The 24,296-nt window shown below is 33.1% G+C and overlaps 1 protein-coding gene across 1 annotated transcript; it reads right to left on the bottom strand.

Moving 5' to 3' along the window:
• Nucleotides 1–20,396: 20,396 nt before the first annotated feature.
• LOC114301394 (protein trichome birefringence-like 34) lies at nt 20,397–22,604 on the bottom strand. Its single transcript, XM_028246359.2, has 5 exons — nt 22,084–22,604; nt 21,769–21,940; nt 21,447–21,643; nt 21,184–21,342; nt 20,397–21,003 (listed from the first exon to the last, which is right to left on the bottom strand). Exons 1-5 carry the CDS (start codon nt 22,476–22,478, stop codon nt 20,664–20,666), a joined length of 1,263 nt encoding a protein of 420 aa, XP_028102160.2. The 5' UTR covers nt 22,479–22,604; the 3' UTR covers nt 20,397–20,663.
• Between the last annotated feature and the right edge of the window lie 1,692 nt (nt 22,605–24,296).

The following is a 24,296-nucleotide window of genomic DNA, read 5'->3' as shown; positions in this document are numbered from 1 at the left end:
TAATAAATAAAAAAAAAAACAAAAACAAAAACAAATCCTTTGTTATAAAACCCTAGAAATTGGGTGAAGATATATATATATATATAGAGAGAGAGAGAGAGACGCCGGAAATACCTGGTGTGCGCTGGAGGAGACACAAATCAAAGTAGCTACTGTTGTCCGTCGCTGGTGGAGATATGGGTGGTACCGTCGCTAGTGGGGAGGTGGGTTGTACCGTCGCCGATGAGAAGGTGGGTGCTCGTGTGCGATAGTGGTGGACGGTGGCCGGTAGGAGGGTCGCCTGCGATGGAGAGAGAGAGAAAAAGAGAGAGAGAGAGAGAAGAGGGATGAGAGAGTGAAATGGGAGAGGACCGAGAGTAGTCTAATTAAGATACAAAGTTTGACCAATGCCGACTACATTCTTTTCAATAGCCAAAACCTTACTAACGGCGACTAAATCAGTCGCTAAAAGTAGTAATTTGGCGACTAAACATTTTGGTCGCCAATTAATTTTATAAATCCCTCTACAATTCAAAATTTTCCCTCCAAATATTTTAATCCTTTGGCGACTAAAATATTTTTTGGTTGCTAAAAATAAATTTTTGGCGACCAAATTTTTGGTCGCCAAAGATAAAAAAAAAAAAAAAAATTATTTTTTATTCAACGACCAAAAATTTTAGCAGCCAAAACTAGCTATACAATGACTAAAACATTTTTTAGTCACTGAAAATAAATTTTTGGCGACTAACCAAACTTTTGGTCGCCAAAAGTGTAAAAGTAATTTTTTGTTTTTCATTTGGCAACTAAAAAATTTTAATAGCCAAAACTATTTATACAGCGACTAAAACATTTTTTAGTCGCCAATTGTTGCATTTTTAGTGACTAAATTTTTTTTTAGTCGCCAATAATCAATATTTCCCAGTTAAAAAAAAATTAGTAACTAAATATTATACTTTTGCTGACTAAAAAAAATTTTAGTCACCAATTCTACAAGTTTTGGCGACTAAATTTTTTTAATCGTCAAATTTAGTCGCCAAAAGTACATTTTGTTATAGTGTAGTATAATTTATCCTAATTTAAAATTTTAAAAAAAAATAAAAAAAACAATGTTAAAACATCAGCACTGAATGGTGGGTTGCACCCACTTTTTTTCTTCAACTAATCAAACCTTTCATTATTTTTTTTCCACCTAAACCCATTCACTACAATTGAACTCAACAGGATGGGGTGTTTGTTTCAATACTTGTTTTTTTTTTTTTTTTTTTTTTTTTTAAATAAGCTTTTCCTTTGGCTCCAAAGTCAACCCAAAAGGTGGCTTACACTAAACGGTAATGCGGTATTAAGGCCTATTTTGAAAAGATAGTTAAAAATTAATTTTTAATTTTTTTTAAAAAAAAAAGATTATATAAAAAAATATGAAAAATAATATAACTTAAAATAGGTTAAAAATTGACTTTTGATTTCTTCCTTCTTCCCAAAAGACCCTGAAGGCATGCATGTTGTTTCAATTTTTTTATAATATAATCAAAAGGACACTCTTTTGCTGTCACAACATCTTACTGTGACAGGACCCTCTCATTGTTTATTAGGTTAAAATAACTTAAATAAATTATAAAAAAGAAAAAAATCGATTATCTTAATAATGAAAAAACTGTGTTTTTTACTTGTATTTTTAATTATTGCACAAATCAAGTTCAAATTTTATAAAGAATAGTGCTTTTCAAATTTAAAAATTAGATATACTTTTAAAGTACAAATACGTGTCCCACTGTCTAGACGGTTAACCGAAAAAGACAAAGGGAAGAGAAGGGAGGCATGATCTTTGCCCAATTCTCTTGACTTGTACCTAACCTCAGGTGTGCCATATGAGACTGTGAAGCACAAATTTTAATACTGGTTTTGCAATGCTCTATTTATGGAGATGATTGCGGGTGAATTTACATTAGTCTAGTCAATTCAAGCACGAAACTTACGGTGTGCTTCCGTATAATTTTTCCCCTCTAGAAATTTTTGGGTATTTGCGGTGCATTGCTTGATATTCTTAAATTCAAATGATCATATATAGTCACACTTGATCATGTGATTCTAAGGCCCCGTTTGTTTTGGGTTATAGCAAGGGGATTAGGATTACTAGTACCTTGGGATTAGTTGGGTGTTTGTTTTGAGAGATAGTCTAGGGACTATTAATACCTTGGGACTAACTAATACCTTGGTATTACTAATACCTTGTTTGTTTTGAGAGATAGTGAGGGTACTACTAATACCTTGGTATTACTAATACCCTTGGGGAGGGGATTCATAGTGAGGAGGTAGAGATGGTATTAGAAAAATAGTGAGGGGATTAGAAATTTTTTTATTTTTTTTATTTTTTATATATTGGAAATTTTTTTAAAAATATAATTTTTAATTTTTTATATTTTTTTATTTGTTTTATTATTTTATATAAAAATAATTTAACAATTCCTCACTACTAATCCCCTCACTATCAATCCCTTCACTACTAATCCCCTCACTATCAATCCCCTCACTAACAATCCCCTCATTATTAATCCCCTCACTATCAATCCCCTTCATTCTATCTCTGAAAACAAACGACCCTCACTAACAATCCCCTCACTATTAATCCCCTCACTATCAATCCCCTCCATTTCATCTCTGGAAACAAACGATAAATTTCGTTTCCATGACAAAAGGTAAATTTCCCATCATGTCTATCCCAATCCTTAGTTAAAAAATAAAAACATGTTTGGTTTCTGTTTCAAAAAAAATAAAATAAAATAAAATAATTATAATTTTTTTTAAAAAAATTAGAACTTAATTGATAAAAATAAATATCAAAAATAAATTTTTAAAAATTATTTATGGCCTCTCAAAAGATAAAATAATGTAAGTGTTTTTGTTTTTGTTTTTGTTTTTTTATTTCTTCCACCAAATTAATTTTTCATTTTGTAAAAAAAAATTCTAAATCAAGTTTTTGAAAACCAAGCCAATTTAACTCACTTTTCATAAAATTAAGTTTTTTTTGTCCTTTTTTTTTGTTTATAGTGAATTTTTTTAATAGTTTACACATTTTGTTTATTTTTTAGATATACCTAATCTAAATACATTTAAACAATAAAATATTTGGGGAAAAAAAACTTTACAACATTCACCAAATACAAAAAATACAAAAACAAATACAAAAATCGAATATATTTTCATATTTTGTTATATTCAATGAATTTTACAAATATTTTTGTACAAATTATATATTTTTTAAGTATATGAAGATTAGGTAAATCTAAAAAATAAAAAAATAATAATAATTAAAATATTTAAAAATCCACTAAAAATATAAAAATATAAATTAAAAACTCATAAAATTATTTTAAAAAATTTCAAATCAAACCTAATATTCCAATTCCAATTCCAATTCCAATTCCAATTCCAATTCCATCAGAGTATTAGAAGCCAAAATTGTACAAAACAGATGGCACAAAGAACGGAAGGTCACAACTGATAGGGAAGAAAAAATTGCCGACTCAAAAACAAAACAGTGTCCATAGGCTGCATCTCAAGTTGAATAATATCTCTAGATTATAGGTTGGACCCATCGCTCTGGTGGTCCACTCAACTCACTCAATCGAGTTTGATATTTTTAAAATGGGTAAATTACAAATGCACCTGTTGAGATTTACTTAAAATATGAATTATTTCTTGTGATTTGAAAAATTACAAATATTTCCTTGTCAAAAAATTTTATCTATCAGAATTAACTGAAAAAATAAAATTCTTAACCACTGTCCTATATAATAATAAGATTACCTAAATTATTAGTTGGAATAAAATTTTAACACCATTAAAAACTACTAATTAATTTGATGTTTTATTAATAAAATGGGTTATTTGTTATAAAATTAAAAACCTCGGGGGCATGATGTAATTTTCAGAACCACAGGGGACAATTTGTATTTTAAACAAACCTCAAGAGATGTATTTGTAATTTACCCTTTTAAAATTTAAAAAGAATATTTAGTTTATAAATTGGGTTGCTCAAAATTTATGAATCCATTTAATTTTTGAACTGTGTTTTGGATAAAGAATTTTGGCTTAGTCCGGATTAGGAATGGCAACGGGCCAGGCCGGGGCCGGCGATTGCACTCCCCGTCCTCGAACCCCAAAGGGCAAAATATCCCGTCCCTGCCCCCGATCCCCGGCGGGGAAACCATCGCCCCTCCTCCCCCACTCCCGCCTCCAACGGGGATCGAGCTTCCCCGACCCTGAAAAATCCCCGACAATCATCAACCACAACAAACTCAACTCTAAAAATTCATATCTGAAAAATCCACAAAAAAAGCCTCAATCATAAACAATTTAACAAAAAAAAAAAAAAATTAGATAACTCAACAATCATCAACAACTCAACAATTTAGTATGTTTGTTCATTACACACACACAGATCTAAGAAAACCCTAACCAAAAAAATTATTTAGAGCTAAAAATATAACACAGATCAGATCCAATCCAATCACACACAGATCAGACGTCGTCGCCACCGTTATCTCAGATTTGCGCCCCAGATGGGAGACCGTTATCATCTTGCCTTTGTTTGCTCAGGTTGTCAAGCTCTTTATGATCTGGTTCAATTTGAAAATAGAACACACATACAGAGAGTGAGTGAGAGAGAGAGACAGAAGAATAGTAAGAGAAAGAGAAAGAGAAAGAGAGAGAGAGGTGGTGGTGTCGGTGACAATGGAAGGACACCGGAGACGATCTTCAGATCTTCTAGATCTAGAGACGAAGCCGTCAAAGACATCACGAGGCAGCAGAGATGAGGTGTGAGATAGAGAGAGGGAGAGAGAAGTGGTGGTGTCGATGACAGTGGAAGGACGAGAGAGAGAGTTGAGAATCTGAAATTCTGAATGGATAAACTCTAAACACACTAAACATACATATTATATATATATATATATATTCTAAACACACTAAACACATATATATTATATATATGTATACGAGAGGCAACGGGGATGGTTCGAGGAAATTGCGGGGTGGGGCTGGGCTGGGCCAGGGAACCCATCACCGTCCCCGGCCCGAAAATCATTAGGGATGTGTTTTTTAATACTAGCTCGGCCCTATGGGGAATAATTTTCGGGGAAAACCCTATTTATCGGGATGGGGCGGTTCAGGTCCCCATCGGGCTGGCTTCAAATTGCCATCCCTAGTCTGGATTGACCCACTTATTCATAAAATATTAATTTTATATTTTATTTTATTTAGTTATAAAATAAAGAGCGCTCAGTTGATGAATTCAAATTTAAATTTTATTTGACCAAAGATTCAGACACTCAAATAGTTTGGTCATAAGGACAAGTTAAGACAAAATAACCAAATCCATATATATTCTTATCATACATGTTTTCTCACTCAGCTTTCATTTCTCAAAGCCACTCTCTCTCTCTCTCTCTCTCTTCATCTCATCTCTTTCTCTCTCTCTCTCTCTCTCTCTCTCTTCATCTCATCTCTTTCTCCTCTTCTCTCATCAACAAACATCACTGATCAGAAAAGGCGGAGCCTCTCTTTCCTTCTCCGCTTCGTCCTCTATGTCATCATCATTTTCATCGCTGAAGATTTCACCTTCGAATCTAAGCTCTAGATCTCAGATTTCGTTGTCGACGGTGAGATTGTTGGAAATTTTGGTTTTATAAGCTTATTTTGGGCCATCTTTGAGCCCAAATTTAAGTGGGGCCCACACGTTGTTTGAGGTGGATCCAAGTGGTGATATGTTTCTTGCCGCATAGTAAGTCACACGGTGAAGACGGATTGTTAAAACCATTTATGAGTGAATGGAAAGTTGATGTCATTTTCAATTTCGTGAAATAGGAAATTGAAGAGTCAAGTGTGGGTTACGTTGTTTTGGGTGTCCCACATAAAAATAATAAGAGAGCTTATATGAGTATATAAGCTTTAGGTTGATATACTTAGGACAGGCCCCAAACGGCATCTCAAGTTTTATAAAGAGGAGAGTTATGGACAAAGTGGGTTTGACCCAAATCCACCACACGCGCGTGCCGCTGCAGTCTGTCAGGTCGGGTCCTAACTTTAATTTTTTGGACAAAATTCGTTTGACTTTTTTCAAAATTCTTGCAGAAAATTTAAAATCCTAACGAATTAATTCAAACTGTTGCACCAAAATTCGAATTCAAATTTTTTGCTTTCCGGAACAGTGCCACTCCGGTCGCCTTCCTTCATTTTTCAGTTGTTCCAGGTTTCACACCTATTCGAAGGGTTTTTTGACCTTTTAAACAAACAACTCTTGGCCTATAAATACAAGATCCTCCAACAGATTCAATTCATTCCATTTTTTCTTTTCCCATTTTCCTTCTGTGCTGCATTATTCTTCATACTAGTTCTTAGAGATTTAAGAGAGTTTCAGAACTCAAGTTCTAATTCGCAAGAACAGATTGTTTATAGTATTACTACAATCTATGTGAGTGATAATTATATCCTGGGAGATAGACACTGATAATCCGTGAGCACCTATGTGGCGGTGAATCTGTCTTAAGGACAGAGTGTTACACACTCGACTTGATCGTGTTTTGTTGTTCTTTCCAGTACAACAACTTCCTGTAAGTAATTTATTTACTTTGTTTCAGCTTTATTTTTTACACAGAAGATTGTTCCAACAGATCTCTCTCTTTCTCTCTCTCTCGCTCTCTCTCTCTCTCTCTCTCTGGGCATTTGCCAAGAGAAATGTTAGTGTATATTGTACTTGTAGTCACTGCTTACAAAACTTGCACTCTGAAGGAGAGATTCAGGTAAAGATGTTTCTTTTGCTTGGTTTCTCCAAAACTTTGTCACAAAACTTAACTGTTTCCTAATTTAATATGCATTGGTGCTTTAGGATACTGTTTTTGAGGACCAGAAGCCTCTAGTTTCTTGTAGTATAAAAGAGGTTTTACATTCTGCACAAGAAGGTCAATTGTAGGGGCCACCCCTAATTGATTTGAAGTTGAACATTTCTATTACTTTTCTTTTCAATTTCCAGTTGATGCTGAATGCATTTTTGGATCTATGAACTTGTAGAAAAAATTCTAATGTAAGAACTGTAAGAAATGGTTAAGGAAATTCTGCACAAAAATAGAAATTTTAGTCAAACTTTGGACTACAATATGAATAGGACCCAAGTACCGGTTATGGGGGGTATTGGTGGTAATACGTTCTATGTCGCGTTGTGATTCACGTAGTATATTTGATTGTTCAAAACTATTATCGGGTGAATGAAATATTGATGCCAAAACAAGCTCTATGAAAATAATGTTTTGCTGGGTTTCCCAAATTGAAGGAAGGAAATTTTGTCCTACATTGCTTGGCTAGGCTAACATTATATGGGTTTATAAGCCTTGAGTGTACATCTTGGGGAAGGCCCTAAGGGGTACCTAAGTTTTGTGGAATGGTAAGGTTGTGGGCAAAGTGGGCTAGACCCATTGGACCCAAAACAAACACACTCGCATGCGCCGCCGCCGCCGCCGTTCGTCCGGTCGGGCTAGGCTGGGCTTGGGCGCGGGTGCGTGGTGCGAGATTGGGTTGGGCTTGTTCCGCCTAGTATTAATTTTTTTGGGGCAAAAAACATTTGAATTTATTTTTTGGAAAATAAATTCTGACTATTTTGAAGAATTCAAATTTCGGTTGGAAAATTCAAATTCTAGCGGTTAGGCCTATGCACCTCTTCAGTCTTTTCTGTACAGGTTCCATACTTGTAGCTTCAAACTCGAACAGGTTCATACTTGTTTATTATTCCCTCAAACAACCACCTTTTGTCTCTATAAATAGTCAGTCCCTCATTTGAATTTTGCAATCAGATTTTTGTTCTTCATTTACTTAAAGTTCCTGTATATTTCTGCATACCTTTTCATTGAGAGAGAATATATACACAGAGTGTGTTCGTTGTGTGAACAATTTGTAGTTCTGCTACTGTTCGTAGTAGATCATTTCATCCTAGGAGGTAGACGTCCATAATCTGTAAGCACCCAAAAGAGGACGAATATGTCTTAAGGACACAGTATTGAACATTGGACTTGATCTAAACTTCTGAGAAAATAATACTGTAAGTGATTAGTTTGCTTTCCTGTTTTTATTATTTTTCTTTTTCAGATTATGTTTTGTTTCTGTAACAAAATAAGAAATTATTTTCTTGTTTTTTATATTCTGTTTTGTTTTTTGTAAACAAACAGACTCCCTCATTTCTTTATTCATTCTTCAAATATAGTGAAGATTGCCTAACAATCTTAAGGCAGACTTGTTTCTTCATTGTATTCACAATTCTGATTTCATTTCTAGTTTCTGTAACTAGAAATTTGTGTTGCTTCTAATTTTTTTTCTGATTTTTGTAATCAGATTTGATGGCTACTGAAACTAGTACACCAAATCCGGTTGTGACACTAACACCAACAATTGCCCAGAACTCTATTCACATGCCTGTGGTACCTATGAACCATGAAGAGAAATCGAAAAAATTTAACGGTACAGAGTTTAAGAGATGGGAGCATAAAATGCTGTTCTATATGACAACTCTTAATCTTGCATGATTTCTCCATGAAGATGCTCCAATACAAAAAAAGTGTAAAAGTGATCGGCAAGTTGTTGCCTCTATGGACGCCTGGAAGCATTCTGACCTTTTTTTTTTTTTATGGAAACTATGTGTTAAATGGCCTAGACAATATGTTATATAATGTTTACAGTCCTCTAAAAACAACAAAAGAGTTGTGGAAGTCCTTAGAAAAGAAATATACAATAGAGAATTCCGGCACAAAGAAATTTCTTGTCTGTAAATTTCTAGATTTTGTTATGGTAGACTCCCAAACGGTTATTTCTCAAGTTCAAAGTCTTCAATTAATTTTTCATGATGTCATGCTAAGGGTATGTCTCTTAGTCAAGTCGCTGCTATAGTGAAAAAATTACCACCGACTTGGAAAGATTTCAAAAATTATCTAAAACATAAACACAAAGAGATGACAATGGATGAACTTATTGTAAGACTGAGAACTGAGAATTGAGGAAGATAACCATAAGGCTGAAAAGAGAAATGGTAAAAATCCTATTGAGTCGAAGGCCAATGTGGTTGAGCAAGTGCATAAACCACAAAACAACAAAAGAAAGTATACTGGAGATGATCCTAAACAAGGCAACAACAATGGCAATAAAAAGTTCAAAGGAAAATGCTATAACTATGGTAAGACTGGACATCGTGCTTCTGATTACCAACACCCTAAGAAATATCGTGAAAGTATAAGCAAAAAGATCACCAATCAAGTCAATGTGACAGAAGTCGATTACATTTCTGACTGGGTAAATGACATCAATCTTCCTACTGTGGTGTATGAGGCTGATTTGGTTAGAAATCCCAAGGAGTGATGGGTCGACATTGGGGCAACTCGACACATTTGCATGGACAGAAAGATGTTCACTACTTATAATGAGGTTGCAAATGGTAAACACCTGTTTAGAGGAAATTCATTTACTTCTGCTGTGGCTGGACAGAGGAAAGTTATATTAAAAATGACATCGGGAAAGGAACTTACCCTTAACAACGTGCTGCATGTACTAGACATCCGGAAGAATTTAGTTTCTAGTTCTTTGTTAAGTAAAAATGGTTTTAGGCTTGTATTTGAGTCTGATAAGTTTGTATTCACAAAGAGTGAAATGTATGTGGGTAAGGGATACGTGAGCAATGGTCTCTTCAAGTTGAATGTAATAACTGTTGTACCAAAATCTGTTATTAATAAGAATAACACATCTTTTACTTATATTCTTCAGTCAAATTTATGGCATGGTAGATTAGGACATGTGAATTTTGATGCTTTGCATAGACTAATTGGTTTGGATTATATATGTGTAGAAGCAAAACTAACTAAGATTCCATTTAAATCGGTTGAAAGAAAAATCGAACCTCTATAATTAATTCATACTGATGTGTGTGATCTTAAATTTGTTCAACTTAGAGGAGGCAAAAAGTATTTCATAAAATTTATCTATGATTGCATAAGATATTGTTATGTATATTTACTTAGAGGTAAAGATGAAGTCTTGGAAATGTTTGAACTTTACAAAACTAAAGTTGAAAATCAACTTGGTAAAACCATTAAAATGGTTAGAAGTGATATGGGTGGTGAATATGATGCATCTTTAAATGAATTTTGTGCATGACATGGCATTATTCACCAAACTACAGCACCCTATTCCCCACAGCAAAATGGAATTGCTAAAAGAAAGAATAGAACCCTTAAAGAAATGATGAATGCCATGTTACTAAGTTCAGGCTTACCGCAAAACTTGTGGGGGGAAGCAATTTTGTCTGCTAATTATATCCACAATAGGATACCTCATAAGAAAACTAGCAGTACTCCTTATGAATTGTGGAAAGGTCAACCACCTTCCAACAAATACTTAAAAGTGTGATATTGTTTGGCAAAGGTAAAAGTTCATGTTCCGAAAAAGACTAAGATAGGACCAAAAACAGTGGATTGTGTGTTTATTGGTTATCCGCATAATAGTAGTGCATATCGGTTTCTGACTTATAAATCAGAAATACCTGATATACATGTGAACACTATTATAGAGTCAAGAAATACTGTGTTTTTTGAACATGTTTTTTCTTACAAGAAAGGACAGGGATTAAGCTCACAGGAGAGAACTTATGATTATACACAAAGTCAAGAGACTAATAACAATCAAGCGCAAGAGACTAGTAATGGTCTCGACCAATAGGATTTAACTGATGATGAACTGAGACAAAGCAAGAGAGCGAGAATATCAAAATCCTTTGGTTCAAATTTTCTGATATACCTGTTAGAAAATGAGCCTTAGAGCTTTAAGGAAACAATGTCAGGTCCTGAAGCACCTTTGTGAAAAGAGGCTGTTAATAATGAAATTGAATCCATTATGTAAAATCATACTTGGGAATTGGTGGATCTTCCACCCGATTCTAAACCTCTTGGGTATAAATGAATATTTAAGAGAAAAATGAAAGTAGATGGTTCAATAGACAAGTATCAAGCAAGACTTGTGATTAAAGGTTACAGACAAAAGAAAAGTCTGGATTATTTTGACACTTACTTACCAGTAATAAGGGTTACATCCATTCTCATGCATATTGCTATGGCAGCGTTATATAATCTTGAGATATATCAAATGGATATTAAGACAGCTTTCTTAAATGGAAATTTATATGAAGAAATCTACATGGAACAACCCGAAGGGTTTGTAGTACCAGGAAAAGAAAAGAAAGTGTGTCGGCTTGTAAAATCTCTCTATGGATTGAAACAAGCTCGTAAGCAATGGCATGAGAAATTTGACCATGCTATGCTAACTAATGGTTTCAAGATAAACAATGTGACAAATGTGTCTATGTTAAAAACACTGACAAAGGTTATGTCAACGTTTGTCTTTATGTAGATGACATGCTTATCATTGGAAGCAGTCAAAACATGATCAAATCAACCAAGCAAATCCTAAACACAAGATTTGATATGAAAGAAACGGGGGTCACAGATGTCATAGTAGGAATGAAAATTACTAAAGCATCTTATGGATATGCATTATCTCAATCTCATTATGTTGAGAAAATCATTGGTAAATATATCAAGGATGATGTGAATATAGCAAGAACACCCCTAGATATCAATTTTTATTTATCGAAAAATAAAGGTGGTGCGGTGTCTCAATTAAAATACTCCAAAATCATTAGAAGTCTAATGTACCTAATGAATTGCACTTGTCCTGATATAGCTTATGCTGTCAATAAATTAAGTAGGTACACTAGTAACCCCGGAGAAGACCATTAGAAAGTGATCATTCAAGTTCTCAAATATCTAAGATTTACATGTGCTCATGGTTTGAACTTTACTCAATATTCTGTAGTGTTGGAAGGTTATTGTGATGCCAATTGGATATCCGATACTAAAGATTCAAAATCCACTAGTGGATATGTCTTTTTTCTATGGGGCATTATTGTTTCTTGGAAATCCACGAAACAAACATGCATCTCATGATCCACAATGGAATCTGAGTTCATTGCTTTAGAGAAAGCAAGAGAAGAAGTCGAATGGCTTTGTCACTTCTTAGAAGACATTGCAATGCTGCCAAAACATGTGCCAGCTATTTGCATTCATTGTGATAGTCAATCTGCAATAGGCAGGGCACAAAGTCATATGTATAATGGTAAGTCATGACATATTCGTCGTCGACATAATATCGTAAGGCAATTGCTTTCAAGTGGAATCATCTCAATAGATTATATAAAATCTAAAGAGAATATTGCGGATCCATTAACGAAAGGTTTAGCAAAAGAGCAAGTGTATAGTTCATCGAAGGAGATGTGATTAAAACCTATTACATAAGAGTCATCATAATGGTAACTCTACTTAAATGATTGGAGATCCCAAGAACTATGTTCAAAGGGATAACTACGTTATGAGGGATTAAAATTCCATACCCATTCTTAAGAGTGATTTGTACAACATATGTTGTATGTAGGGTTTAAGGATAACCTTTATTTTTAATGATTACTTATATCTCGATTTAGGCATAAAAAATTAATAAGAGTATAAGAGATACCCACAATAAGAATCACCTATATGAGTTTCAAACTGGGGTCGGTTCTCTAAGAATGAAGAGGCTAAATTCTCTAGAAGCATTCATAAACAACCAAGAGCGTTCCAGGCCAAATGAACACAATCGTGAGAACCATGATGTGTTAGAGGATATTCTGTGTGAAACTTATTGTCTTGGCTTACACAAATAGCTGAACAATTTGTAACAACCCCGACCCATGCTTAACGTGAATCCATGCTTAATTATGTCTAATGAGTAATTAAGTGAAATTTTGTATCATGTGTTGCCTTATTTGTGTATATATCTTTTTAACATAGAAAAATTTGTTTGTGTTTCCGTTTCGATCTGTGAATTGAAGGCCTTATTGGCATCCGATTCAGAAATTGAGTTGGTATACGTGTTATTTGGAATTTTTAGAACATTATGGTAAGTTCAATTGAAATTCGATTCGTAATGAATTAAATTAGAATAAATTAATGTCCAATTGATTAGTTGATCAACAAATCAAATAAGCCATTAGCCAAGCCTATATAAGGCATTAGTGGACCCTCATTCACACTTTATACTCTCATATCTACACCCTTGGTAGCAAAAACCTGCGAGAGAGAGAGAGAGAGAGAGAGAGAGAGAGAGAGAGAGAGAGAGGCCAAGAACTTGAGATCAAACTTGAGGTAGAGAAGGACATTGCTTGGAGACTTGAAGGATTGCTCAAGATTACCTCTAACTCTTAAGGAATTGAGAAGCTAAGGCGAGAACTCAAGCCTTTAGTCTTACTTTTGAGTTAGTAAATTCATGAATTCAAGAGAATTGAGTGGGTTACATGAGTTTTGAGCTAGAATTGAAGAAAGTTAAGTCATTTCATACATGCATGCATATTACATAGCAATTGGAAGTTGTTTTCAAAGTTTCCCTCACATGCATGTTGTAATTCTGAGATGGTTTGAAGAATTCATAACATTTCTCACCATTAGATCTCATTTGATCATGTTTTGGAAGCTATGAAATCAAATGAATACGTGCATATCATGTTCATATCATATTCTTATATTTCAAGTTGAATTTTTGCACAATTGACATGTTTTGGGCCTTGATTTCATGAAATGATCTTTAAATCTTAATGTTTTCAAGTTTAAAACTGATTTTCTCAAGTTTTGGGGGCCCAAAGGTTGAGTTAAATGGCTTTGAATTCGAATTTATAGCTTAGAAATGCAATATGAAAATCCCAGATTTCCGCTCGAGCAGCAGAATCTATGCTCAAGCGGCGACCCTGTGATTTTACACTTCCGCTCGAGCGACCTAAAGTCCGCTCGAGCGTGAAATACATGCTTCCAGAAGTTTGGATATTTTGCAGACCGCTCGAGCGGCAAAAGTTGCGCTCGAGAGAGGGCATGAGTCTCACGCTCGAGCGATAGTCGAGTTGCTACCGAGCGGAGATTTCACTTAAGTAGTACTTTTGCAAGGTTTACAGAGTGCTCGAGCGAGAGAAGTTGCGCTCGAGCGTCTCTTCATATGTTTGCATGTTCGCTTGAGCGAGAGAAGTTGTGCTCGAACGGGACCCCTATTTCCAGCATTTTTGACCAAGTGTTTTCAAATGCATTTTTGCATCCTAGGCATTCTTAGGCCAAGATTAAGACACAATAATAAGGATAAAGAAGTAGAAACACACCAAGATAAGAGAGGATTAAGTTAATATTTCCAGGTGTGTAATTCAGTATGTGTTCGTTCTGTAACTGTGTAGGTTACCCACCACAAGACGTCTGATTTGCCCATTCTGTCTGTTTGCCTTGGAGCCATCTGTTAATTGTGAGTAAGAACTCTGTAAAGTTATGTTTAACTTTAATTATTTTCTGATGCTATGAAATGGTCAGTTTTTTTGAAATGCGATGTTTTGTATAAATGAATGATTGTCCTTATTTTGAAAAGTATTCATGGAAACAATCCCATGGCAGTTTTTTTGAAATGCGATGTTTTGTATAAATGAATGATTGTCCTTATTTTGAAAATTATTCATGGAAACAATCCCACGGCTCAAGGGTGTTATCCGTACCTAGTCTAGAGGTTCCTTTTTGAAACTGACAAGTTATCTGTACCCAGCTGGAGGTTCCTTTGTGGAACTGACAAGTTTTTCATACCCAGTCTGGAGGTTCCTTTATGAAACTGACAAGTTATCCGTACCCAGCCAAAGGTTCTTATACGGAATTGACAAGTATGACCCTTAACGCTTTGTATGTAATCTGTTAGCGCTAACAAATGTAAGTTCAAGTATGTATTCTGATTTCTGTTATTGACTTGTAAAAAAATGTGAATGTAAATCTGTTTCTGAAATGAATTCTAATTTTGACTCTATGATGGACATCATTCATTAAAACTCTTTACTCCGTTATTATTCACTAGGCTTCCGCTCACTATTTATGTTTTTATGTATGTAGGTGAGCAAGCGCGTGACCAGGCCTAAGTTGTTGCCTGGCAAGTTTTGGAGTCAGCCAGCCGTCGTGCCTCCCGTGGAGGTTTCCTTTTGAGATCTGACAAGTTCTGAGTCTTTGGGATTTTTTTACTTTCTGATGTTTATGTTTAATCTGAACATGTTTTGGAAGTTTTGTATATATGGCCCTAGTACCGTATGACTAATGCATTTTTTACGTCACATCTATATATAAATATAAGTTTGTTTCAAAAATTTCTATCCTATGTATGTCTACATAGCTCAATGGACTACGTATATTTTGTATATTTGCTTCCGCAGCCCTTAATTATATGTTATTCTGTTAAGAGGCCTTTGGTAATTCAAGGATTACTGGCCGATTACGACGCTAAACCTATAGAAGTGGGTTTGGGTCGTGACACAATTCAAGGCATCGTGTCCATTGATTAGATAGTAAGTCCGATAGGTTATCACTAGGGAGGTTCAAAGCCAAAAGCTACCTGATGTAGGATGTTTTCATTTTATATTCTCTCGACAATTTTGCATGTTGTTGTATTTTCGTTGTCATTAAATTCCGTTCATATGTAGATTGTTAGAAATGGTTAAGGAAATTCTGCACAAAAACATAATTTTTAGTCAAACTTTGGACTACAATATGAATAGGACACAAGTACTGGTTATGGCGGATATGGGTGGTAACACGTTCTATGTCGCATTGTGATTTACATAGTATATTTGGTTGTTCAAAACCATTATCGGGTGAATGAAAAATTGATGCCAAAGTAAGCTCCATGAAAATGATGTTTTGGTGGGTTTCCCAAATTAAAGAAAGGGAAGCTTGTCCCATATTGCTTCACTAGGCTAACATTCTATGGGTTTATAAGCCTTGAGTTTGCATCTTGGGGAAGGCCCCAAGGAGTATCCAAGTTTTGTGGAAGAGTGAGGTTATGGGTAAAGTGAGCTAGACCCATTGGACCCAAAACAAACACACACGCGCGCCATCTATCCGTCCGTTCGGTTGGACTGGGCTTGGGTGCGGATGCGTGGTGTGAGGTTGAGTTGGATTTATCTGACCCATTTTTTGGGGGCAAAAAAATTTGAATTTATTTTTGAAAAATAAATTCTGACCATTTTGAAGAATTCAAATTTCGATTGGAAAATTCAAATTCTAGTGGTTAGGCCTTTGCACCTTTTCAGTCTTTTCTATACAGTTTCCATACCTGTAGCTTCAAACCCGAACAGGTTCATACCTATTTATTATTCACCTGAACAACCACCTTTTGCCTCTATAAATAGTTAGTCCCTCATTTGGATTTTGCAATCAGATTTTCGTTCTTCATTTACTCAAAGTTCCTGCATATTTCTGCATATCTTTTCATCAAGAGAGAAAATATACACAGAGTGTGTTCGTTGTGCGAACAGTTTGTAGTACTACTACTGTTCGTAGTAAATTTCATCTTGGGAGATAGACGTCCATAATTTGTAAGCACCTAAGAGAGGACGAATATGTCTTAAGGATACAGTGTTGAACATTGGATTTGATTTAAATTTCTGAGAAAATAATACTATAAGTGATTAGTTTGCTTTCCTATTTTTATTATTTTTCTTTTTCAGATTTTGTTTTGTTTCTATAACAAAATAAGAATTTGTTTTCTTGTTTTTTATATTTTGTTTTGTTTTTTGTAAACAAACATACTCTCTTCTTTCTTAATCCATTCTTCGAATACAGTGAAAATTGCCTAACAAGAACACAGTGGATCCATTGAATTTCTCAAAACACAGTGGATTGTTCAATTTATTTATTTATTTATTTTTATAGTTCTTGATTGTTCAATTGAGAACACAGTGGAATGTTGTTTTTGTAAGAAATTTTTTTCTATTCCAAATTGTTTTTAGTTTTTGTTTTTGGTAGTTGTTGTTGATTGTTGTTTTTGTGTGTGTGTGTGTGTGTGTGTGTGTGTGTTCTTTCTTTATTTATTTTTTAGCTTTGACCTTAGATATGTGTTAGATCTGTTGTTGATGAAGATGATGATGATCTTCTTCTTTTTTTCTTTTTCTTTTTTTCAACAGATCACTCTTTGAAAACATGATTGACCATTGGACCTTCATTAGTTAATTGCAGGTACATTGAAAACAAGAGTGATCATTGGACCTTCATTAGTTAAATTTCAAGAATGTTCTCTAGTTTTTTTAGATCTGAGTTTGTTTCTCTATTTTTTTTTTAAATATAATTGAACAGATCACAAGAGTCTCTATCTCTTCTTCGTCTCTCTCTATCTTTCATCTCTCTCTATACCTCCTTATCTATTGTTGTCTTTCTCTCTGAATCTCTCTCAATCTGTTGTTGTTGTTATTGTTGTTGTTGATAGACAAATCTATTTGAATAGATAAAAAAATGAATAGATAGAAAATTTTAACAGATAAAAAATTTCAACAGTTGGTAAAAAAATTTGAATATATAGAAATTTCAACAAATAAAAATTTTAAACAGATAAAAAAATTTGAACAGATAGGAATTTAACAGATAAAAAATTTCAACTAATAAAAAATAATTTCAACAGATATTCAATGAAAACTCAAACAGATAAAAAAAGTCAAGGGATAAAATTGAAAACAAAATATTCTCTACGACTTCTAACCAAACTATTTTATAAAGTATAGACATCTCATCAACAACAACAACAAAAAAAAAAAAAAAAATCTCTTAGACCCAATATTTATACCCTCTTTATATTGAATTTATCACCAATTAACCCAAAATAAATTTAAAAAATAATAAAGGATAAGAAATAGGGAGAGTTACTAATAAATCTTATATGTTGGAATTATGTTCCAGTTAGTTTAATAATTTTTTTTTTTTCGTGATCTATTTAATCCTTTTGGATGTGTAATGACTTATCTACCATTATAATCTTTTTAATTGTTGCTGTTTATTGTAGTATTACGTTTGAAAAAAGTACAGTAAAAAATTTTTTAGTGTGTTACATTGAAGTGTAATGTTTGAAAAAAAAATTATATGTTATGTTTGATAAAACTATACTAGCAAGTTTTTTTTTTTTTTTTTTTGGGAGTGTTATGTTTGGAGTGGAATGAGCCCTTAATTGTTGTTGTTTGTTAAACTGGTACGTTTGGAAAAACTACACTAAGGAATTTTTAATGTATTACATTGAAAAGTACACTAAAGAGTCTTTTTGGAGTATTACGTTTGGAATGTATGGATTTTTTTTTTTTTTTAGAGTATTACATTGAGAATGTTACATTGAACTATTACATTTAAAAAAAGTGCACTACGGAGTGTTTTTTAGAGTGTTCCGTTGGAGTGGCGGAAATGTGATCCAAAAATTGGATCCAACTTCTTGAAGATGGCATCCCCAATAAGAATGGGTAGAAACCTCTGCTAAATTATACCAAAATTCAAAATAGAATCTCACAATAAGATTGTCAAAATAAACGAGACATATTAATATATTAAAAAATTTATAAGACTAACTAGAGTAACTGAAGCAAGAATGTAATTGTGTTGTACTGAGGACGGTTTCTGACTGAAGCAAAACCTCATCTATCTACTTTTATTATGCATGGGGGAGCAAATAAACATACTGTTCGTGAATAGGTTTGAGTTCAGTTTGATAAGGACTCATCCCAACTTAGTTTATTAAATTTTTATTATGTTTAAGTTCAAGTTTAAACTTGTTAAAATTTTAATAAACAAATCTAAACATATTAAAATTCAGTTTATTAGTTGAGTCATTTAACATTTATTTAAACAATAGAATAAACATATTATTTATATATTAAATAATATAAAAATATTTATGAAAAGTAAGATAAATATGTTATTTATATATTTAAACAATATAAATATAAATAATAGCTAATTTATTATATGTAAATAATAGCTAACTATATATAATACATTTATTAGTAGATATTATTATTTTGATAAGATATTGATTTTTTTTAGTATGTTTATATATATTGTATGTATAATTGGGTAATCAAAGTTACAATTGTAAGTTTAGTTTCATATGCAAGTATGAATTTATAATTTCTTTGGCTCGTTAAGGCTTGTAAACAAGTTCGAGCTCGAGTCAAACTTAAGTCAAATTGGCTCAAGCTCGGTTCGTTAAATTTTTATTGGGCTCAAGTTCGAGCTTAAACTTGTTAAAATCTTAATAAATAAGTGCAAACATACTAAAGTTCGGCTCGGCTCGGCTCGTTTGCAACCCCAATTATATAGAGAAAATGACATTTTCTTTTCTTAAACATTTTTTATTGTTCAAACTAAAAAAATAAAAAAATAAAAACTAAAATATGAAAAAAAATTCACTAAAAACAACGAAAATCAATACAAAAAATGCACACAGATTTTTATTCAAATTTTTGTCTATTTTTAGTATTTTTTTAGTATTTTAAATAATTTATTTTACTTTTTAGATGCATGTTGATTATGTGCATCTAAAAAATATTTTTTAAAAAAAATTGATTAAAATATTTTTAAAAAAGCATTAAAAATAAATAAAAACTCATCTAAAAATGATTTTTAAAAAATCAAATCAAACAGATTTTGGTGAGTGACATTTCATTTTAATCTTGCAATTTTATTGACAAATACATAAACATTATTCTTAAATTTTGGTATCTACATAGAGTTGCAACTTGAGTGGTCCAATCTGAACAATTTGAGTCCAGCCTGTAAAAATTTTAGGAGAACAACAAAAATTTAAATTTGATCAAAGGCGTGTCAACCAGAATTAAATTTGATCATGATCCACAATCCGAGCAACTCGAAAAACTTGAATTCTAGTATTGATATATATATATATAAAAACATGAAATATGCATATAAAATATTGATTTTTTCTTGATAATTGGACTAAATCAAGCTAGAATATACTTTATAGGGGATATTGTTCGGGAAAACTGGTTGCGTTTGATAGAGCTTTCTAAATATTATTTGAAAATATAAGTTGTATTTTGAGTTTGTAAGTTTTGAAATTATGATTTGAGTGTGAAAATTTTGTTTCGTGAAAGAGTTTTGAATTGAGTAAGAAATTTTTGATGTGACATATGATATTTGACACAAAAATTTACAACTCATAACCAAATATACAACTCAAAATTCTATTAAAACACATAAAAAATTTTAAAAATTTCGAAAAACATTTTTTTCGAATATATAAAAATTAACATATGTCAATTGCCAAACTATATATATATATATATATATATTTGCACTGTTTTGGTTAATCGGCCGGACGACCGGTGAGACGTCCGATAGGACGTCCGGTGGGACAACCGGTTAATCCAAATTTTCTCGCCTTCAACCGAGTTTTCAAAAGTGCGTGGAATTATGATTTGAAACCCCTAAACAAACATTATATGCAAAATAAACTCTGGAACGTTACCAAACAGAGCCTTTCCTATTGTATTTTCCGTTTGTGATTGTTTTAAATATTTTCAAAACGTACAATATCTTGGTTCAAGAAAACTCAATGTCAACCCAAAATAAATTTTTATTGTTGTTGAATTGGGACAACCTAAATTTAATCCGAACTCTTGGAGATGCACCGAGTCTTGAGCTTGGGTAAACTATTTCAGACTGGAAGCCGGGTTTGCCCGAATTGCTTGATTTGTAAAATGTGGCCATAAAAGAGTAAGATGAATGTAGTTAATAATAAAAAATGTAGGCGTATAGGAGCAAATTCCAAACATCAGGCACTCCAGGAAGGCACCAATGTAAGCAATCCGCATCACGTATAGGATTTGATTGTTCCTCCTTAGACCCCCATATCTTCCTATAGATAGATGGGTGGGCATCTTTTCGATACTCTGAAAGTTGTGTTATGTTAAGCATTTGTACCTTCAAACCTCTTGCTTTTAGTTCATCTATTGTCGCTTCCACTACTCGCATCATTCTAGGGTCTGAATCGATTCCCCAATGTCCTTTTGAAATTGGCTCTGTTTCATTGTTGCACTTTTGGTTTGGAGGCATACCCCATTCTTCAGCCCTGCAATTTAAAAACATGTTTTGATTTAGAGTTTAGGATTGCATTAAATGCACTATCACTTTTTTTCCTTTCTTTTTTGCATTTTTATTCTTATTTAAATTTGAGGGGGGAAAAGGTTTGATACGTGAATTTACAAGTTAAGAACTAATTTAATTTGGGTTTGGTTTATAATTATCTTACCTCTCGTGAGTGGGTGACATGCTTGTGAAGAACAATTTGGTCTTGGTACGGTTGATATGAATGTCTAACCAATCTGACCATGTTCTTAGAGCCAGCTCGTACGATCGTAACATCTCTACTTCTTTGTAGATTCCGTCAGAGCTTCCAAATGATCCCCACCTAATAATCATTGTTTCCAAATTGAATTTGCATGCTATTAATAGGTCCAATCTAAAAATTTGATAAAAAAAAAAATGATTTTAGGTTCCCAAAAATGTACTTACAAAACCTTCAATTTAGGCCTTCTCCACCAAATGTAAGAATTAAATACCAATATGTCTGCATCAGTCCAGTATCTAGCATGCTTTTCAATTGCTTGTACTCTGACAATCCGATCAGGTATACGATGGTTGATAAAATCATCAGAGTTTGATTCCACAAGCAATGGAGCCCAATAGAAATCAATCGAGGCATTATATTCCTTGATTGCATTAAAACATGAAAAGGCCATTGCAGTACAAGTAATAATTTCATATAACAGACTTAATAAAATTTATATATAGTTATTGAAAACAGCAGAGCTGGAAAAAGAAATTCTTAACTCACAATGGCCTTGAAGGAGATTAATGAGCCATTGATATTCATGGATTTGAGTGAGGGAGGAATTGGTGACTGAACCAAACAGACCATTGAAGCCCATTGGTTCCGGTTCAATGAATCCCCAACAAATACAAGCTTTTTCCCCCTTAGTTCCTCCAACATTGCTATGGCATTGAACCTTGATAACAACAAAAAAGAGGAAAAAGAAAGACCTTATATTCATGTGTTCATGTATGCATGTTTCATGTCCGTGTCTGAGTCTATGTCTGTGCACTGTGTACACGCGTGCAAGAGAGAGGACAAAAAAAAAAAAAAACCAACCTTGGAAGGTCGCAATCGTGAGGTTGCCACCTCCAATGTTGATAATTGAAATCCCTTCTCCCAAACCTCTCGCATGCCATCCCATCATCAATAAATGAACATTCTAGCTCTTTGTATAGAGGGAAAGACTTATCATCATATACCCATTTGCCCGAAAACAAGTTGCAGCCTTGCAATGAGTCCCCGGAGCCATTTTTGCTCACCACCTGATGACCATTCCTCAGCATTTTGTTCTCTATGCTTGCTTCCTGATGATCTTCCACCAGCAATTTGTTCACTCTAGTTGTGTAAAACACCGAAATGATGAATACCGCGACAAGGACTGCTACAAGGGAATGGAAGCTGCAGCTGATTCGCCATGTTCCAGGACCTATGTGAGTGTGTTTGCCACTCATCTTCTTCCTTGGTGCTAGCAGATCAGCTTCATTCTGATCAGGTTTTGAACAAAATCCACATCTAGGATATGCGTATTTGGGTGGTGTGTTTAATATTATAATTAACAATAAGTTCACACTATTAGGACTTAAAATGTGGTAGCTAATTAATCCTGAGTAATGTTAAGTATCATAAAAAAAAATATCATGAAAGTGATCCTGAAATATTCTTCACGGTTAGATTACACATACAAAAAAACATCACACACTAATGAAAGGAGGAAAAATCTTCATGAAAGATTTTATGATATTTTTTCATAATTCCTAATATTATTCATTAATCCCACCTTTGAAGCCAGGTTCTAAGGACAAAGCCCATTGTTTGTTGTGTGAAATTGATTTATTATTTTAGAGTACTCTGAGCTAATCAATAACTTTAGAGCATGTTTAGCGGTGTGATATTTTTTAGTATACTTTATACAGATTTGCAATAACATAAATTTTACATAAGGAATTTCGGGGTTGATGTCATCCAAGTTTTCCTTTTACAGGCCTCAATTTCAGTTTCTGCACATAAAAGACCAAAACTTGCCAATTAATCTTCTGTGTTCACCGACAAAACTCTACTATTGTCGAAGCAAAGTACAATCTTTTAAAGCATTAGACATGTATTTTGTAACAAAAAACAACAATGATTCATCCTATTAATTTTAGAGCATTAATTGACCACTAATGAGGTAAAAATTTTAAAAAAAAAAAAAAAAAACTTTAAGCCAAAATATCACATCAGTAAGTGGGACCCACTCTCTAGAGCTCCTTTAGACCTCCCAAATATTTTTCAACAAAAAATTAGTTATGTCTGCAAAATAAGAGAACCCTTATCACAGTTGCAATTTTTTAATTTTTTGTTTTTAAAATATAGTAGCTTAAAGTATTTATGTCCTCAAAATAAGAGAACCCTTATCACAGTTGCAATTTTAGAATTTTTTTTTAAAAAATAAAGTAGCTTTATTTACTTTATTTTATTAATTAATTAATTTTTTTAAACAGGCTTTACTTGATTATGTTGTTCCATGAGATAACAAGGTTATTTTATATATATATATATATATATATATAAAATTAAAAAAAAAAAAATCAAATATCCAGTAACACCCGAGTATCAAATTCATGTATTTAACTGAAATTAAAAATTATAAAAAAAAGAGTTTAAATTATACGTCGATAGTGGTATTATCATATTCAACTATTTGCACCGGAAAAATATATATTCAACTATTAAATGCTAATTAACACTCTTCGCCCCGAAGGATTAAAAAATAAAAACCTTAAAGCGAGTGCTTGACTTTCTCCAAATCGAAGATTCTCTCGTGAAAGCAACATTGGACATCGTGAACACAGTTTCTTCTTTACTTTCTCCCAGTGAGAGAATCATATTTATTACCTGTTTTATTCACATGCTGGCAGGCACTACTTTAATTTGCTTTTTATAATAAGTATTTTGCTTCTATATATTCTTCGAATGTATAAATTAAATTATAATTAGAAGTTTTGTTGTCTATGTGAATCAATTAGATATGACCCTTACCCATTAAGGGTCCAGCTCTGTTCTAATTTAGAAACAGATTGGACGGTTCTCTTGGGTTGCAGTAGGTCCGACTCGGAACACATTTCGATAATTTAAAATATTTAATGTATAAAAATCGTTGAATATATCATCTCTGTAAAAAAATTATGTTAATCAAATATCGATAGCCTCTTAATCTTCTTTCATTTGTGTCTACGATTTATTTTTAAAATCATAATTATCGTTGAAAAAATACAGGTTAATCAAAGGCT

The sequence above is a fragment of the Camellia sinensis genome, chromosome 1, assembly GCF_055761805.1.
Source record: "Camellia sinensis isolate YWXY chromosome 1, ASM5576180v1, whole genome shotgun sequence".
Classification (NCBI taxonomy): domain Eukaryota; kingdom Viridiplantae; phylum Streptophyta; class Magnoliopsida; order Ericales; family Theaceae; genus Camellia; species Camellia sinensis.
This window is presented reverse-complemented; position numbering and strand designations above follow the sequence as displayed.

Coding starts and splice junctions, on each gene's coding strand:
- LOC114301394 (XM_028246359.2), bottom strand. CDS start 22,478: ATGAGTGGCAAACACACTCACATAGGTCCTGGAACATGGCGAATCAGC. Junction 21,644..21,768: donor TAATCTCCTTCAAGGCCATT/GTGAGTTAAGAA, acceptor AATGCAATCAAG/GAATATAATGCCTCGATTGA. Junction 21,343..21,446: donor AGGCCTAAATTGAAGGTTTT/GTAAGTACATTT, acceptor AATGATTATTAG/GTGGGGATCATTTGGAAGCT.